Source organism: Dendrobates tinctorius, unplaced genomic scaffold (assembly GCF_039654945.1).
Source record: "Dendrobates tinctorius isolate UK_male_01 unplaced genomic scaffold, ASM3965494v1 ptg000211l, whole genome shotgun sequence".
Classification (NCBI taxonomy): Eukaryota; Metazoa; Chordata; class Amphibia; order Anura; family Dendrobatidae; genus Dendrobates; species Dendrobates tinctorius.
Genome location: NW_027361878.1, coordinates 11,904,146 through 11,924,424, shown reverse-complemented (window position 1 = coordinate 11,924,424; position 20,279 = coordinate 11,904,146). Strand labels below are relative to the sequence as shown.

General features: G+C 42.4%; 1 protein-coding gene across 1 annotated transcript in view; it reads right to left on the bottom strand.

The window, feature by feature from the left end:
• Nucleotides 1-4,650: 4,650 nt before the first annotated feature.
• LOC141058138 (sorting nexin-15-like) overlaps nt 4,651-20,279 on the bottom strand; it is a 38,066-nt gene continuing 22,437 nt past the window's right edge. Inside the window, exons 2-4 of the mRNA XM_073554295.1 lie at nt 13,175-13,318; nt 10,974-11,201; nt 4,651-4,901 (exon numbers count right to left, since the gene is read on the bottom strand). Of these exons, the coding sequence (XP_073410396.1) occupies nt 4,801-4,901; nt 10,974-11,201; nt 13,175-13,318 (473 nt within the window). The 3' untranslated portion in view covers nt 4,651-4,800. The remainder of the gene's footprint in view (nt 4,902-10,973; nt 11,202-13,174; nt 13,319-20,279) is intronic.

Below are 20,279 nucleotides of genomic sequence, written 5' to 3'. Positions count from 1 at the left end.
ACCATCTGATTTTTTGGGTCTCCACATTGAGAATAAAGGAAAAAAAAATAGATTTTGGGTACTCATCGTAAAATCTGTTTCTTGGAGCCTTCATTGGGGGACACAGGAAACCATGGGTGTAGGCTGCTGCCACTAGAAGGTTGACACTATGCAAAATAAGGGTTAGCTCCTCCCCAGCAGTATATACCCACCAACTGGCAGAAAGCTATTCAGTTAATGAGAAAGCAGTAGGAGAAGCAGAGAACATAACAGAAAGAATGTAACAGCTAACAACAGACCCTGATACAACAAAAAACATGGGCGGGTGCTGTGTCCCCCAATGAAGGCTCCGAGAAAAAGATTTTATGGTGAGTACCCATAATCTAGTTTTCTCTCTCGCTTCATTGGGGGACACAGGAAACCATGGCACATCCAAAAACAGTCCCAAGGGTGGGAAGAAGTATAATACCCTCAAGGCAGAGCTCAGGCCACTGCCGTTTGCAGGCCCTTTCTACCAAGGTTCGCATCAGGTAAAGCATGAGTGTGAACCTTGTAAAACTTAGTGAAGGTATGGATGGAAGCCCATGTAGCAGCCTTACAGAGCTGCGAGGCTGATGTCTGATGGCGAACTGCCCAGGAGGCCCCCATCGAACGCGTGGAGTGTGTAGTAATCCTCAGTGGGTGTGCCCTACTTCTTAGACGGTAATCTTCCCTAACCCTGGAACGGATCCATTAAGCAATGATAGACCAGGTCGCAGGAAGACCCCTTCGTGAACCCTCAGGGATAATGAACAGAGAATCCGAGCGCCGGAAAGGCTCAGTCCTGGAAAGATAAACTTGTAGAGCTCTTACAAGATCTAGTTTGTGCAACGACTGCTCCTGGGGGTGAGATGGACAAAAAGATGGAAGCACAATGTCCTCATTCAGATGAAAATTGGAAACCACCTTGGGAAGAAATGATGGAACCGGACGTAGGACCACCTTATCCTGGTGAAAGATCATGTAAGGTGAATGACAAGAGAGTGCTGCTAGCTCAGAGATCCTTCTAACTGAAGTGATAGCAACCAGGAAAGTGACCTTCCAGGAAAGAAATGTGGAAGATATCTCCCGCAGTGGTTCAAACGGAGATTGCTGTAATACATCGAGTACCAAATTAAGATCCCAGGGATCCACTGGAGGCTGGTAGGGGGGAACAATGTGAGCCACTCCCTGGATGAAAGTTTTGACCTGTCGGCAAACGACCAAATTCCTTTGGAACAGTACTGACAGAGCCGAAACCTCTCCCTTAATAGTGTAAAGCCGAGTGAGAGTGTCCAGGGTGATCTGCAGACTTTTCTGACATTCCGTGGGGGTTGCGACCCTGATGAGGATGTTGTTTAAATGGGGAATGACGAGGATGCCCCTGCTGCGTAGAATAGCCATCGCTGTCGCCATTACCTTGGTAAAAACTCTGGGGGCAGTGGCTAAGGCAAACAACAGTGCCGTGAATTGGAAGTGAAACCCCTGAATGGCGATGGAAAGATGGGAATGTGCAAGTAGGCATCTTGAATGTCCACCATACAGAGGTTTTCCCCTGGTTCCATGGAGGCTATCACGGATCGAAAAGACTCCATCTTGAAGTAACGCAGAAGTACATATCTGTTCAGGAGTTTGAGGTCCAGAATGGGACGAACTGAGCTGTTCTTCTTTGGAACGACGAACAGGTTGGAATAAAAACCTGAGGAGTGTTCTCGTGTGGGGGCGGAGACAATCACATCGGTTTGGAGGAGTGAGTCAATAGCCTTGAAAAAACCCAGGACGTGAGATATGTTCTGTGGTGGATGGAACTCGAAAAAGCAAGATCGAGGGAGAGTTGAAAATTCTATTTTGTAATCCTAGGAGACGACGTTCCGGACCCAGGCGTTGTGAACTACGGAAAGCCACTCGTCCCGAAACTGAAGTAGACAACCGCCCACCCTGAGAGGCTTCCCAGGTGGGGGCAACATGTCATGCAGACATGAGAGGGTACAGTAGTGACGCATTCCCACACTGTGCTCCCGGTCTCTAGGGGGAGAGCGGAGTGACCTAGTACACTCCAAGGCCCAAATCACAAGCTGAATCTGAAAAATAGACATCATTAATTACAAACAAAACCTAAAGGTAGATACGAGGCTTGAGAGCAGCCCGTGTCCACCTCCTACTGACACTAAGCTAAAACTGAATAGCTTTCTGCCAGTTGATGGGCATATACTGCTGGGGAGGAGCTAACTCTTTTTTTGCATAGTGTCAATCTCCTAGTGGCAGAAGCATACACCCATGGTTTCCTGTGTCCCCCAATGAAGCGAGAGAGAAAATTGCATTCCAATAAGTGTGGTGAAGGTGGATATCATAATGAAGAATTAGCAGTACGCCAGGAACTGGAACCGCAGCGCCAGTCACATCCATGCAGCTACATCTTCACTCATGGAGTGCTGCAGATTGTGCAGCTCATTGCAGGAGTATCGGAGCTTGGACCCCTATAGATAACACACTGGTGACATCCCAAGGATTGATTAAAAAGGAATAGGCAATAGTGGTGAGCGAACATGCTCAGGTAAGGTGTTATCCGAGCATGCTTGGGTGCTAACCGAGTGACTTTGGTGTGCTCGAAAAATATGTTCCAGTCCCCGTGGCTGCATATCTCGCGGCTGTTCAACAGCCGCAACACATGCAGGGACTGCCTAACAAACAGGAAATCCCTGCATGTTTCGAATACTATGAGACATGCAGCCGCGAGGACTGGAACATATTTTTCGAGCACGCCAAAGTCAGTGGGTTAGCACTGGAGCATGGCGGATAACGTCTTATCCCTGCAAGTTCGCTCATCGTTAAAAGGCAAACAGTGTCCCCCTGTGTAACAGGAGACTTGGAAACCTGACAACTCCCATGATAACGATTACGGCTCCGAGAGATGAAGCAAAAACCAAACACATACACTCTCTATGCCCTGATATTTACTTGGTCTATTCATATAGAATCAGAAATAAATGTAGTACGTCCCCCTGGAAGACAAAGATATCACAAGACACAAAGGATTAATGGGAATGAATAAGTTTTTGGGTAGCCCTCCCAGGGCTGTGGGGTACTTGGTATCGGGCCCGATGAGCTTCAATGGGAGATGTCACGGCAGCTGGGACCCAGCCTGTGGCCCTGGGCGCCCATTGTAAAAGGGGGAAAGTTCAGTGTGCTTATGATGATTAGAGTTTATGAATGAATGAGTCGTGACGCCACCTGTGGTGTTCGGCAATGAAGATGCTGAGCCGACGCTGCAGACAGATCCTCTGGGACAGATGGTGTGGTGCAGCAATGATGTTATAGCCCTCCACAGGCAGGGCTGTAGTCCCAGGGCAGAGTAAGTGAAGTGACACTTAGATGGTGTAGTGTCCGGCGCAAGGGATGTAGCAGTGCTGGGCAGGTTGACGCAGGAATAAGTGGAGGACACCAGGGCATGTAATTCCAAAGCTTTACTTACAGTCTGTTGCAGGTACAGGTGCCCGCATCCGTGCCGTGTCCTCCGGGTCAGGAGCTCAGCCAACTTCCAGGCAAGATGAAGTACTCCTTTCCAACACTGCGCCAACATATGTGCCTTTTCTGAACGTCTCCCTCTTATAGCGCCTTTAGTGAAGTACTCACATTACTGAGTTACACTGAAGTTCCTCCTGTCAGATGTTCCTATGGACTCTACTTGTACAGCAGACAGCTGTAGCCTGCTTCGGGGAATCCTTACTCCCTAGTCCCGGCTCTCTTACGTTGCTGTTTTGCCCCCAAGTCTTGTGTGGGAATAAAGCGGTGACAACTTCTATTCCTCCGGTGTCTGCTGCAGGACCATTGATATCCATACAATCTCGGGGACCGGACCCCGGCTTTGCGCTTAGAACTTGGGAAGGGTTCTCCTCTAACCCTGATCATTGTCCTCTTCTTCTCCTCACGTTACATACTAATTCTTTCCTTCTTATGGAGAGTCAGGCTTTCTATTAATTTTCCTTTCCTGTGCCAGCGGACCCAGATCACTGAGGTCGGCTGCAGCACTTCCTTCATCCATCCCACTCAGGGGATCTCCTTTCACAGACTGACCTCGTCAGACTCCTGTGACTAACTGCCTAAATCCTATCCTCTTCCCGCTCTTTTGGGTGCAAAACTAAACTCCACCCGCCTCCCAGCACGCTTTGTGTTCCAAGCAGGGAGCCACCAAAGGGTGCTTTGCTACACTACTGTGTTGTGTGGGGTGCAGGTGTTGGAGTGTGGTCTGGTGTCTCCACCTTACCTGTGGTGGGGTACCACACCTCAGGAGGAGGTGCAGTACCTCTGTGGCGACTGAATCCTCAGGGGCGCCACATTTTCATATGCAATGAAGCAGTGATACATTGTTACAACCACTCATACCAAGAAAGGCCTATACAATAAATTCCTCTACATGACAATCATTGGAATAGAAGACGACTCTGGGGGGGGGTAATGTAAGAATTGGATATTGTACTTTTAGCAATCGGTTTCCGCCACTTTGGCCTTGGTCTTCCAGTTATAATGCAAAACAAATATTAACAAAAATAACTAAAAAAAATATAAAATAAAGTCATAGTACATCGGTGACGAACCTTCCATTATCTGCAGCGATGTCCAGGAGATTTTCTGACTGTACAATGAGGAAAAGTGTTTGGTTCTAGACTCCTCTGTGGAGCAAGAGATCCTTTGTTCTAGGTCAGGAAGAAAGTGCACAAAATTGTCATCTTGGCAGCTGTAAACTTTGAAATTAAAGGTCACTTTTTGTACCAGATCCTAGGTCCCTCATTACGAACATGGGGGTCACTCAATGCTCCCACCCATGTGATCCTGAAGATCTGCGTGATGAAGATATTCTGCCGTTCTGCGCCTCACAGATTCACGTCTGTCCGGACAGTGGTCATCTGGTAGAAGAAAATAAAAGGGAAGTCATACACTGATGTAAGTGAAGTCATGGAAGGGGGTAGATCAACTCAGCAAAAAATAACAATTAGTCAGTACTTTCCTTCTCTGGGTACTGCACAGATCCCTGCCGCAGCTCAGATCTTAGCGTTTTAGCTGCAGCAGTAATGTCACGTCAGCAGCTCACATCACCGCTGCAGCCAATCTCCGAGTTCAATAGAAGTAGATAGCACAAGTTACTGAGCTCAGTGATTGGCTGCAGCGGAAATGTGAGCGGCCAATGTAACATCACCGCTGCAACCAATCACTGAAACCAGAGCAGCGGCAGGGCGCCAGCGCTGAACCCAGGGAAGTTAAAGTGCTATCTGATTTTTCTCATTTTACATGACAGGCAACAGTTAAGGCCCCGTTACATTTAGCGATGCACCAGCGATCCCGAACATGATACGACCCGGTCAGGATCGCTGGTGCATCGCTAAATGATCGCTAGTGAGCTGCCAAACAGGCAGATCTCAGCAGCGACGCAGCAGCGGTTGTTACTTACCTGTCAGACGCAGCGATGATGACGTCCTCCGCCTGCGTTCACGCGTCGGCAGGAAGCCGCCGCCGAGAAATGGACCTGGACAATCTTGCGCGATCACCGATAACTGGCGGGGGAGCCGGTCGGAGGTAAGTATCACATGTAGCAATATCGCTAGCAATATCGCTGCTGCGTCACATAATTGGTGACGCTTTAGCGATATTGCTAGCGATATCGCTTTGTGTAAAGGGGGCTTTAGGGGACCACACTTTAGTAAAAGTGGAAAAACTCTTTAAATAGTGGATAAAGGCTGAAAGAAAAGACCTATAATGCTACAAAATCCTTGGAAAAATCATCACTTGCATCCCAACAGCAAATGGTGTTTATCATAAAGAGAGACTGAGCTGTCTCTCAAAAGTCTCACAACTGTGTCATAAGCGTGGATTTAAAAGGGGCCTTTTTTGGGTGTTTTGTCACAGCCTTGTTAATTTTACATGGTCAGGGTAAATCCTAACCTAATCACCCAAATCAACAGCAGCGTCTTCTAATGCTGTTAGTTCAAACGATCAGACCCAGTGTTAAAATGCATTAACCTCACATAAAATTGGTCTTAACCCCTTTACCCCCAAGGGTGGTTTGCACGTTCATGACCGGGCCAATTTTTACAATTCTGACCACTGTCCCTTTAAGAGGTAATAACTTAGGAACGCTTCCATGGATCCCGGTGATTCTGACATTGTTTTCTCATGACATATTGTACATAGTTCTTCATGATAGTGGTAACATTTCTTTGATAAGACGTGCGTTTATTTGTGAAAAAAATGGAAATGTGTTTAAAATGTTGAAAATTTCGTAATTTTACAGCTTTGAATTTTTATGCCCTTAAATCACAGAGATACGGCACACAAAAAACTTAATAAGTAACATTTCCCACATGTTTACTTTACATCAGCACAATTTTAGAACCAACATTTTTTTTTCGTTAGGAAGTTATAAGGGTTAAAAGTTGACCAGCGATTTCTCATTTTTACAACACTATTTTTTTTTAGGGACCACATCAAATTTGAAGTCACTTTGAGGGGTCTATATGATAGAAAATACCCAAAAGTGACACCATTCTAAAAACTGCACCCCTCAAGGTGCTCAAAACCACATTCAAGAAGTTTATTAACCCTTCAGGTGCTTCACAGGAATTTTTGGAATGTTTAAAAACAAAAATGAACATTTAACTTTTTTTCACAAAATTTTTTACTTTAGATCCATTTTTTTATTTTACCAAGGGTAACAGGAGAAATTGGACCCCAAAAGTTGTTGTACAATTTGTCCTGAGTACGCTGATACCTGATATGTTGGGGGGGAAACCACTGTTTCGACGCATGGCAGAGCTCGGAAGGGAAGGAGCACCGTTTGACTTTTCAATGCAAAATTGTCTGGAATTTAGATCAGACGTCATGTCGCATTTGGAGAGCCCCCGATATGCCTAAACAATGGAAACCCCCCCACAAGTAACACCATTTTGGAAACTTTAGTTCCAACCCTAACCCTAACTTTAGCTCCAACCCCAACCCCAACCCTAAAGGTAAAATGAAAATAAAAAAAAAATATATTTATTTTATTATTTTTCCCTAACTAAGGGGGTGATAACGGGAGGTTTGATTTACTATTTATGGCGGTTTTTATGTTTGGCAGCTGTCACACGCTAAAAGACGCTTTTTATTGCAAAAAATATATTTTTTTGCATCACCACATTTTGAAAGCTATAGCTTTTACATATTTTGGCCAACAGAGTCATGTGAGGTCTTGTTTTTTGCGGGACGCGTTGACATTTTTATTGGTACCATTTTCGGGCACATGACATTTTTTGATCGCTTTTTATTCTGATTTTTGTGCAGTAGAATGAACAAAAACCAGTAATTCATGAATTTCTTTTGGGGGGGTTTATCCTGTTCCACGTGTGGTAAAAGTGATAAAGCAGTTTTGTTCTTTGGGTCAGTACGATTACAGCGATACCTCATTTATATTTTTTTATGTTTTGGCGCTTTTATACAATAAAAACTATTTTATATAAAAAGTAATTATTTTTGCATCGCTTTATTCTGAGAACTATAACTTTTTTTATTTTTTCGCTGATGATGCTGTATGGCACTTTGATTTTTGCAGGACAAGATGACGTTTTCCAGTGGTACCATGCTTATTTATATCCATCTTTTTGACGGTGTGTTATTCCACTTTTTGTTTGGCGGTATGATGATAAAGCATTGTTTTTTGCCTTTTTTTAATGAAGGGATTAACTATTGGGACAGTTTTATAGGTTGGGTCGTTATGGACGTGGTGATACTAAATATGTGTACTTTTATTGTTTCGATTTTTTTAATTAAAATATTTATTCATTGATAGAATAAATATTGAGTTTTTTATTATTATTTTTAAAAAAATATTTTTACAATTATTTAAAAAAAAAATTTAATTTCATTATAACTTTTACACTTTGTCCCACTATAGGACACTCATTTTGTGCAGGCTGATCGCTTCTATATCACGCAGATGAAGCAGAATCTACATGCTATAGAAGCTGTCAGCGCTGTACTCTGTGCACACTGACCTCAGAGACTTCCTGACATGCACTGCGCATGACATGAAGTCTCTCAGCTCTGATAACCCGGATATCGTCATGACGACATTGGGTTACCATGGGAGCGATTGGGACCCCGCGTCATTCCGGCTCCAGAATGCTGCGATCATGTTTGATCGCAGTGTTCTGGGGGTTCAAGTGCCGGGAGCGTCCGTGACCGCTCCTGGGACTTAATGCCGGGTGTCAGCTGTGAGAATCAGCTGACACCCGGCCGCGATCAGCCGCGATCCCCCCGTGAGCGTGGCTGATCGCACATGGCGTACTATTCCGTCCATGGGAATTAAGTCCCAGGTTACATGGACGGAATAGTACGTCTAATGTCATAAAGGGGTTAAAAAGGTATTCCTATCTCCAAGATCCTATCCCAATATGTAGAGTAGGTCAGCTGTAATAATAACAATGCTAGCAAATACATCAAATTAGAAATGTAGTATAGTTCTCCTCATACACTATGTCACTTACCCCATGTGCAGGGCATTGCAGTAGCTTACGTATTCATGGTTATAACCACTAGCAACTGTCACTATATAACTAAGCTACTGCAATGTCCTGCACATGAGTTAAGCAACATAGAGTATCAGAAAAACTATACTACATTTCTAAATTGATGCATTTGCTAATATTATTATTATACCTAATACATACTGGGATAGGATCTTGGAGATGGGAATAACCCTTTAATGTGCTGATTCACATTAGATGAACACCAACTAAGCCAACTATTTTTGGCAGGACTGTCTGAATCAAACAATCTAATGTCAAATGAATGAAAACATAGAAAGATTGGGGATCTTAAGTACAGTGGCATGCAAAAGTTTGGAGAGTTGCTTGATCAGATAACTTTGACCGAGGTTTCAGACCTTAATTACCCTGTTAGGATTATGGCTTGTTCACTATCATCGTTAGGAAAGGCCAGGGGATGCAAATTTCCCAGCTTTATAAAAACCCAGCCTCGTCTAACCTTGTGACAAAAAACAGCAGCCATGGGTTCTTCTAAGCAGCTGCCTAGCACTCTGAAAATGAAAATGGTGGAGGCCCACAAAGCAGGAGAAGGCTGTAAGACGATAGCAGAGTGTTTTTAAGTTTCCCTTTCCTCAGATTGAAATGTAATTAAAAAAATCGCAGTTATCAGAACAGTGGAGGTCAAGATAAGGTCTGGAAGACCAAGCAAAATTTCAGTGAGGATTGCTAGAGAGGCAAATCAGAACTCCCGCTTGATGGCCAAAGATCTTCAGAAAGATTTAGTAGACTCTGGACTTGTGTTACATTGTTCTACTGTTCAGAGACATATGCACAAATATGGCCTTCATGGAAGAGTCATCCTGCATCCTCACCATAAAAGTCAGCATCAGCGGTATGTATAAGAAAATACAAACAAGCCTGATATATTTTGAAAACAAGTCCTGTGGACCGATAAGGATACAACAAAAATCTTTGGCCACAATGATCAAAGGTATGTGTGGAGAAAAAAGGGCACAAAATTTCAGGAAAAGAACATCTCACCAACTATTAAGCATGGGGGTGGATCAATCATGCTTTAGGCTTGTGTTGCAGCCAATGGCACAGGGAACATTTCATCGGCAGAGGGAAGAATGGATTCAATGAAATTTCAACAAATTCTTGATGCAAACATAGCACCATCTGTAAAAAAAAGCTGAAGTTGAAAAGAGGATGGCTTGTACAAATGGATAATGATCCTGAACACACATCAAAATCCACAATAGATGACCACAAAACGCGCAAGAATAAGGTTTTTCAATGGCCCTCACTGTCCCCTGATCTGAACATCATTGAAAATTTGTGGCTAAACCTCAAAATAGCAGAGGATGCAAGACGACCCAGGAATCTCACAGAACTGGAAGAATTTTCCAAGGAAGAATAGATGAAAATCCCTCAAACAAGAATTGAAAGACTCTTATCTGGCTACAAAAAGTGATTACAAGCTCTGATACTTGCAAAAGGGAGTGCTACTAGGTGCTAACCATGCAGGGTGCCCAAACTTTAGCATCGGCCTATTTACATTTTTGTAATTTTTAAAATGTAACAAATTACAATATATATACAGTATTTTTTTTACCTAAAACGCAAAGGAAATGTGTCATCTTTAACTTTAGCCCTTTTAGAGATCATTTCATCTTCAACTTTCTTACATGCCACCGTATCTACATGACAGATTTGTGGATCTCTAGGGACATAAGCAGGGACCATGTGTGCACTCGTGTATGAGGGGATTGGGAGCAATAATGATCAGTGTTTTTATCCTACAGCCTCTTTGAGATGTCTGTTTTTTCTCATATGCAAAAAAATGGATGTATTTTAATCAGTGTGTGAACCAGATTTTCAGCTATTTTTGGTCCATGTGTCAGTTTTTCAGATTAGTGTTTGGTCAATTTTTCGTCAATGCAAAAAAAAACAGGGACTATGGTGCAGCTTGGATGCCATTCAAGTGCAGTCCAAATTTTTCACAGACCCATAGACTTACATTGGCGGGACTGATCAGTGACTTGAATCAAAAAATGGATGTTTTTCATGGATAGAACTGGTGCCTATTATAGTCTATGTCGCTGTTCACATGGCTGTTTTTTGCGGACCGAGAGGTCATGGGAACATGGTCGATTTTGATCAAAGTCACGGATCCAAATTACCCATACAAGTCTAATGATGCGTGAAAAAAAAATACACATATAAATAGGATTGCGCTCGGATGCCATGTGCGCGCTGTCCATTTTTTAATGACTGGAAGAGAACACTGGAGAAACCTCCAGACGAAGAAAAGAAAATAATAATAGTATAAACTGACCGGGTTTCATCATATCACTGACCAAACACTGAAGAAAATCTGATGCAAAACACTGATGAAAATCAAAACTTTTCATACGAAAAAAATCCCTGAAGTCTGAATGGCGTCTTATCCACAGTCACCTTTCACTCCTTTTAACAAGATGTCGACAGCGTTTCTGAAGAGCCTGAAAGCTTCTGCGTAGTCTCCAGATGACTCTCTGTCCATCGCCTGCTGGACTTCAGCGGTAGCTTGTGAAAGGTACGGTGCTCCATCTCCTTCACCGAGAGGCATGGCGGGTGCGAGCTCCTCTTCCTTGCACCGCACCGACAGCAGGTTCAGAGAGGACTCCGTCTCCGACAGCGCACCGTCTACAGATACAAGCACGCGGTACAATCACATGTAACAGTCTATAAGGTTGCAGCGCTTCAGAGAATTTACCCCTAGTGTACAGTCATAGAGTTTTAAAGGGTATGGCCGCTACCTTGACGACCCCTTTAAATTCTCAAAAGGTGTTTTCCAACTTCCAAAACTTAAAAAAAAAAAATGGAGAGATGGTTCTAAAATAATAAAAGAAGGTGTAGAATCCGATGGTCTCCACCAGGAAAGAAAGATGACATCCCGGTATAGTCACCTCACCACTGAGGCCTGTGATTGGCTTCAGTGGTCTAGTGAATGGAATAGGACATCTGAGGCACAAACGTAAAAGTAATTTGGGGAGAGGTGACAGTAAAACAAACCAAACAATTGCCCATTTTTACACGTCGGGACAGATTTATCAACACTGTCCAATAAAGAAATGTTTTGTTGCCGACAGCAACCAATCACAGCATAGCTTTCATTTTACAAGAGTGGTTTAAGATATGAAAGCAGAGCTTTGATTGGTTAGTATGAGCAACATAGTGCTTCTTTTAGACTGTTCTCATAATTGAGACTCCTAGGCCCCGACACATCAAGACCGGCCTCGCTAATGAAGAAGGCGAGGTGCGAAATGGATTGTGCCTCATCACAACTTTGACAAACAGGGGTCGCCGTGCCCCCCATCCCACTCCAGCATCACCCACTTTGTCAGACTTGAGCAAAAATGGAGTGAAAACACCAAAAGTCACAAAATTTTGTCGCAGCCTCTGTTTTTTTATTTTTTATGCTGGTTTTCTGGAGTAAAAGCTTTGTGAATTTAGGCCATTAACTGTATTACATAGCTAGCATCCGCTTCTAACAGCCGCTATCGGCGCTACCACCATCTGCCCCACCAACCTCTACCGCGATGCGATTATGGGGTGCCGATGGGCTGCTGCAACAGCCGGGGGGCGAGAAATAGGAACCCATGCCTGGCATGTGAATGTGATCTCCAGCCATGGACGTCAGAGAAGACCGTCATTATTACTACATAAAGCAACACTGGAGTACTGCAATATATAGGACGAGCGACCAAAAAACAACAGGTCAAAAATATATATATAAAAAAACAAAGATTTGATTCACCTCTTTTCTTCAGTTTAAAATAAACAGAATAATTAATGTTGTAAAAATCAACACCCCCCCCCCCCTAAAAAAACCCCCAACAATGATGGGATTACATTTGTGTTCCCACCATTTCACCACGTTTAGAATTTTGTTTGCAGACTTCCCATACTTTATAGAGAAACTTTAAAATACAATTTACCTGCATCTGTTATAATTGAATGCTTATGTTGATAGCGTCAGTGGGTAAATATAAAATTACATCAGGGCTCGGAGCCGGTGGCTCTCAGGCATTGTGCTGTGTGACGCATACAGTCGCTGATGACGCTCCTTTATGCAATGGCATCCTGAGTTTTCGGGCTCATTTTTGAGTACAAATGTCTTTTTATTACGAATAGCACTAGTTCCTACAATAATGAATGGAGCCGTCCACATGGTTGTGATTTTTTGAGGCCCGCACAAACATGTCTGATATTTATCCGAGTGTCAGATGAAAACTGGCAACGTAAAATTATGGGTTCATGGGGGAAAAGAAACAACATAGATGACACTCTGATGCCATAGTGCTATACTTTTTTCATTGATTGTTATATTGGAAAATATGGAGAAACTTTTTTTTCTATCCGAGAAAATTAATGATATTTGAACGAGCCCCAAGTCTGAAATCTTCATTCATTCTCAGACCCCTGGTTACGCAGTTTTGCCTCGTATATTCCGGGATGCCGTCTCTCCCTTCCAATATCCTGTTACGTAAGACTGAAACTGGCTAGAAACTCCCGATAATAAAAGAGCGGGCTAAAAAATGGCAGAAATTACAAGTTTAGCATACCAAGCAGAGCAGATAACAATGATAACAGTAATAGGAAGAGGACATGTGTACCTTCAGCATAGCAAGGGTCAAAAAGCGCCAAGTCATTGGGATCCAAGGGTTTTGGAGCTGGAGCAGGATTTGCAGGGTCTTCCTCCAATGTTTGGCATAGGTCTTCACCAAGATCAAACAGTAAATCAATCTGACTTGGTTCTGCTAAAAATAAGTAAAATACAAAAATCCGCTCTACATTATCAGGAAGTTTGAGCTTCGAAAAAATCCATTTTGATAGACCCTAGTATGACAGAGTTATTAGAGTCCCTAATTCAGGACCCACATCTGTTACCAAAAGTAGAGAAAGGATCAATATCTTAAAAGTGTATTAAAGTTTCAGCAAATAAAAGTTTAATGAAAAGTTATACAAAGTTTCTAATATTTGAATCAATTTGCTTTTCATACTGCTCGTTACTAAATACAACTCTAACGACTGTACTGTATCCAGCCCGGCACCAGTGGCTGCACTACACGTCCAGGACCGGCTTTATGCAGTGATTAGAGTTGAGCGATACCGTCCGATACTTCAAAATATCGGATCGGAATGGATCGGACGATCTTTAAAAAAAGTATCGGTATCGCCGATGCCGATACCGGAAGTCCCATTCAAGTCTATGAGACTTCCGGTATCGGAATTGGAAAAACCCTTTCCTGCCCTTGTACAGCCTCTCGGGGGTCTGTACGGGCCTTCCGGGGGTCTCTGCCGGCCTGCCGGGGGGCTGTGCCGGCCTGCCGGTGGGCTGTGCGGACTGCCCGGGGTCTGTACCGGCCTGCCGGTGGTCTGTGCAGGCTCCGGGGGGCTGTGCCGGCCTGCCGGGGGGCTGTGCCGGCCTGCCGGGGGGTTTGTGCAGGCTCCGGTAGTCTGTGCAGGCATCGTCCGATGGGACTACAAGTCCCATCGGGCGATGCCTGCTACCATGACAGTGATTGACACATTAGCCAATGATGGGACAGTAGTAGTCCCATCATCCGGCTAATGTGTTAAATGTAAAAAAAAAAAAAAAAAAAATAAAAAAAAAAATACTACATACATACATACTACATGCATGCTACATACATACTACATGCTACATACATAGTACATATATACTACATGCATGCTACATACATACTACATACATACTACATATATACTACATGCATGCTACATACATACTACATGCATGCTACATACATACTACATGCTACATATATACTACATGCATGCTACATACATGCTACATACATACTACATACATACTACATATATACTACATGCATGCTACATACATACTACATGCTACATACATACTACATACATACTACATATATACTACATGCATGCTACATACATACTACATGCTACATACATACTACATACATACTACATACATACTACATGCATGCTACATACATACTACATGCTACATACATAGTACATATATACTACATGCATGCTACATACATACTACATGCATGCTACATACATACTACATGCATGCTACATACATACTACATGCTACATACATAGTACATATATACTACATGCATGCTACATATATACTACATGCATGCTACATACATACTACATGCTACATACATATTACATACATACTACATACATACTACACGCATGCTACATACATACTACATGCTACATACATACTACATATATACTACATGCATGCTACATACATACTATATGCATGCTACATACATACTACATGCTACATATATACTACATGCATGCTACATACATGCTACATACATACTACATACATACTACATATATACTACATGCATGCTACATACATACTACATGCTACATACATACTACATACATACTACATATATACTACATGCATGCTACATACATACTACATGCATGCTACATACATACTACATGCTACATATATACTACATACATACTACATACATACTACATGCTACATATATACTACATACATACTACATGCATGCTACATACTACATGCTACATACATACTACATACATACTACATATATACTACATGCATGCTACATACATACTACATGCTACATACATACTACATACATACTACATGCATGCTACATACATACTACATGCTACATACATACTACATACATGCTACATACATACTACATACATGCTACATGCATGCTACATACAATACATTCATACAATACATACATAGACATACAGTACATATAACATAGAGTAACATACTTACCAATACTTGTCACATTGTTCCCCGAAGCCATTGTCTTTTACGGAATAAATATTAACATAACAAACCACAAAAATACTCACCCATGATCCGAAGCAGTCCACGAGTGTGTCCCACGACGATCTTGGGTAGAGAACTGCAGCATCAGCTGATGCTGCTGCTCTCTACGGGCTGCAGGAATCCAATGACGGAAGGTAGGTATCCTTCCGCACTGTATTCCTCCGCCACTTAAAAAAAAAAAAGTCCTTAGTCTCACTTTATGGTAAAAGCTGTGTGGGAAATGCTTTTACCATAAAGTGAGACTAAGGACTTTTTTTTTTTTTAAGTGGCGGAGGAATACAGTGCAGAAGGATACCTACCTTCCGTCATTGGATTCCTGCAGCCCGTAGAGAGCGGCAGCATCAGCTGATGCTGCAGTTCTCTACCCAAGATCGTCGTGGGACACACTCGTGGACTGCTTCCGATCATGGGTGAGTATTTTTGTGGTTTGTTATGTTAATATTTATTCCGTAAAAGACAATGGCTTCGGGGAACAATGTGACAAGTATTGGTAAGTATGTTACTCTATGTTATATGTACTGTATGTCTATGTATGTATTGTATGAATGTATTGTATGTAGCATGCATGTAGTATGTATGTAGCATGTATGTAGTATGTATGTAGCATGTAGTATGTATGTAGCATGCATGTAGTATGTATGTAGTATGTATGTAGCATGTAGTATGTATGTAGCATGCATGTAGTATATATGTAGTATATATGTGGTATGTATGTAGCATGTAGTATGTATGTAGCATGCATGTAGTATGTATGTAGTATGTATGTAGCATGTAGTATGTATGTAGCATGCATGTAGTATATATGTAGTATGTATGTAGCATGCATGTAGTATATATGTAGTATGTATGTAGCATGTAGTATGTATGTGGCATGCATGTAGCATGTAGTATGTAGCATGCATGTAGTATGTATGTAGTATGTATGTAGCATGTAGTATGTATGTAGCATGCATGTAGCATGTAGTATGTATGTAGCATGCATGTAGTATATATGTAGTATGTATGTAGCATGTAGTATGTATGTAGAATGCAGTATGTATGTAGTATGTATGTAGTATGTATGTAGCATGTAGTATGTATGTAGCATGCATGTAGTATATATGTAGTATGTATGTAGCATGTAGTATGTATGTAGCATGCATGTAGTATGTATGTAGCATGCATGTAGTATGTAGCATGCATGTAGCATGTAGTATGTATGTAGCATGCATGTAGCATGTAGTATGTATGTAGCATGCATGTAGCATGTAGTATGTATGTAGCATGCATGTAGCATGTAGCATGTAGTATATATGTGGCATGTATGTAGCATGTAGTATGTATGTGGCATGCATGTAGCATGTATGTAGCATGCATGTAGTATGTATGTAGTATGTATGTAGTATGTATGTAGCATGCATGTAGTATATATGTAGTATGTATGTAGCATGTAGTATGTATGTAGCATGCATGTAGTATGTATGTAGCATGCATGTAGCATGTAGTATGTATGTAGCATGCATGTAGTATATATGTGGTATGTATGTAGCATGCATGTAGTATGTATGTAGCATGCATGTAGCATGTAGTATGTATGTAGCATGTAGTATATATGTGGCATGTATGTAGCATGTAGTATGTATGTGGCATGCATGTAGCATGTAGTATGTATGTAGCATGCATGTAGTATATATGTAGTATGTATGTAGCATGTAGTATGTATGTAGCATGCATGTAGTATGTATGTAGCATGCATGTAGCATGCATGTAGCATGTAGTATGTATGTAGCATGCATGTAGTATATATGTGGTATGTATGTAGCATGCATGTAGTATATATGTGGTATGTATGTAGCATGCATGTAGTATGTATGTAGTATTTTTTTTTATTTTTTTTTTACATTCAACACATTAGCCGGATGATGGGACTACTACTGTCCCATCATTGGCTAATGTGTCAATCACTGTCATGGTAGCAGGCATCGCCCGATGGGACTTGTAGTCCCATCGGACGATGCCTGCACAGACCCCCGGACATCAGCACATCCCCCCGGCAGGCCGGTACAGACCCCCACAGGGTGCACAGCCCCCCCCGGCAGGCCAGCACAGCCCCCCGGCAGGCCGGTACAGACCCCGGGCAGTCCACACAGCCCCCCGGCAGGCCGGCACAGCCCCCCGGCAGGCCGGCAGAGACCCCCGGAAGGCCCGAAATGACGGCGCATCATGATGCGCACACACCGCGCATCATGATGACGTCATTTCGGCTGTCAATCAACTTTGAACTTCCGATTCCGATGCCCGATATTGAAAAAATATTGGATGTCGGTATCGGAATTCCGATACAGCAAGTATCGGCCGATACCCGATACTTGCGGTATCGGAATGCTCAACTCTAGCAGTGATAAGAAACAATTAAAGGGATTCTCCGGACATACAGTATTGAGGACCCATCTCTTAAATAGGATCTGATTAAGATGAGAGTACCTGAACTTAAAAGTTTGGGGTTTGTACCAGACACTAAGGGTATGTGCACACGTTGCGGATTTTGATGCGTTTCAGCAGTTTTTGGACACGCAGAATTGCCTTAAATCCGCAGTGCAGAGTGCACACAATGTTAATGAAATTGAAATGCAAAAACGCTGTGCCCATGCTGCGGAATATACCGCGCGGAATCGCAGCGGTTTATTTTCCGCAGCATGTCAATTCTTTCTGCGAATCCTTTCTGGCACATAAAAAAATTCTCTCTCTCTCAATTACGTTTTTTTGATCGCTACAACATTGCAATAAAATCAATAACGGGCGATCAAAAGAACATATCTGCACCGAAATGGTATCAATAAAAATGTCAGATTGGCGCGCAAAAAATAAGCCCTCACACGGCCCCAGATCCAGAAAAATGGAGACGCTACGGGTCTCGGAAAATGGTTACTTTATTTATACAAACTTTGAAATTTTTTTTCACCATTTAGATAAAAAGGAAACTAGACATGTTTGGTGTCTATGAACTCGTAATGACCTGGAGAGTCATAATGGTAGGACAGATTTAGCATTTAGTGAACCTAGCAAAAAAAAGCCAACCAAAAAACAAGTGTGGGATTGCACTGTTTTTGCAATTTCACCGCACTTTGAATTTTTTTTCCCATTTTCGAGTACACGACATGGTAAAACCAATGGTGTCGTTCAAAAGTACATCTCATCCTGCAAAAAACAAGCCCTCACATGGCCATATTGACGGAAAAATAAAAAAGTTATGGCTCTGGGGAGATGAAAATGCAAAACCAAAAATACCCCTGGTTGTTAAGGGGTTAATTCTTTTTATATATTGATATACTGTATATGGCGATTCTGAACGCAGCGATACCAAATATGTGTATATTTGATATTTTTTATTGTTTTATTTTGAATGGGGCGAAAGGGGGATGATTTGAACTTTTATTTTTTTTTAATTTTTAACCCCTTTCTGCCATGAGACGTACTATCCCGTCCATGTGCCCTGGGACTTAATTCCCAGGGACGGGATAGTACGTCATAGTGATCAGCGGCGCCCACGTGGTGAGCGCCGCTGATCGCGGCCGGGTGTCATAGTAACATAGTTATTAAGGTTGAAGGGAGACTTTAAGTCCATCTAGTTCAACCCATATCCTATCCTATCTTGCCCTAACATGTTGATCCAGAGGAAGGCAAAAAAACCCCATGTGGCAAACAGTAAGCTTCACATTGGGGAAAAAAATTCCTTCCTGACTCCACATACGGCAATCAGACTAGCTCCCTGGATCAACGCAATATTAAGGTAACTAGTGTATATACCCTGTAATATTATACTTTTCAAGAAAGGCATCCAGGCCCTTCTTAAATTTTAGTAGGGAATCACTCATTACAACATCATATGGCAGAGAGTTCCATAGTCTCACTGCTCTTACAGCAAAGAATCCGCGTCTGTGAGTATGCTTAAACCTTCTTTCCTCCAAACGTAGAGGATGCCCCCTTGTCCCTGTCACAGGTCTAAGAGTAAAAAGATCATTAGAAAGGTCTTGGTATTGTCCCCGCATATATTTATACATTGTAATAAGATCACCCCTAAGCCTTCGATTCTCCAAACTAAATAACCCCAAGTGTAATATCCTGTCTTGGTATTGCAGACCCCCTAGTTCCCTAATAACCTTGGTCGCTCTTCTCTGCACCCGCTCCAGTTCAGCTATGTCTTTCTTATACACCGGAGACCAGAACTGTACACAGTATTCTAAGTGTGGTCGTAGTAGTGACTTATATAGAGGTAAAATTATGTTCTCCTCATGAGCATCTATGCCTCTTTTAATGCATCCCATTATTTTATTTGCCTTTGCAGCAGCTGCCTGACACTGGCCGCTAAATGTGAGTTTGTCGTCCACCCATACACCCAGGTCTTTTTCAGTGACTGTTTTGCCCAATGTTTTACAATTAAGCAAATAATTATACATCTTGTTCGTTCTACCCAAGTGCATGACCTTACATTTATCCCCATTAAAGCTCATTTGCCATTTATCAGCCCAAGCTTCTAGTCTACATAATTCCTCCTGTAATATAAAATTGTCCTCCTCTGTATTGATTACCCTGCAGAGTTTTGTGTCATCTGCAAATATTGAAATTCTACTCTCTATGCCCAAAACTGACCCCTGTGGTACCCCACTGCTAACCGTGACCCAGTCTGAGTGTGCTCCATTAATAACCACCCTTTGTTTCCTATCCCTGAGCCAGCTCTTTACCCACCTACACATCTTTTCCCCTATCCCCATTGTTCTCATTTTATGTATCAACCTTTTATGTGGCACCGTATCAAAAGCTTTTGAAAAGTCCATGTACACCACGTCCACTGCATTCCCTTGGTCCAGTCCGGAACT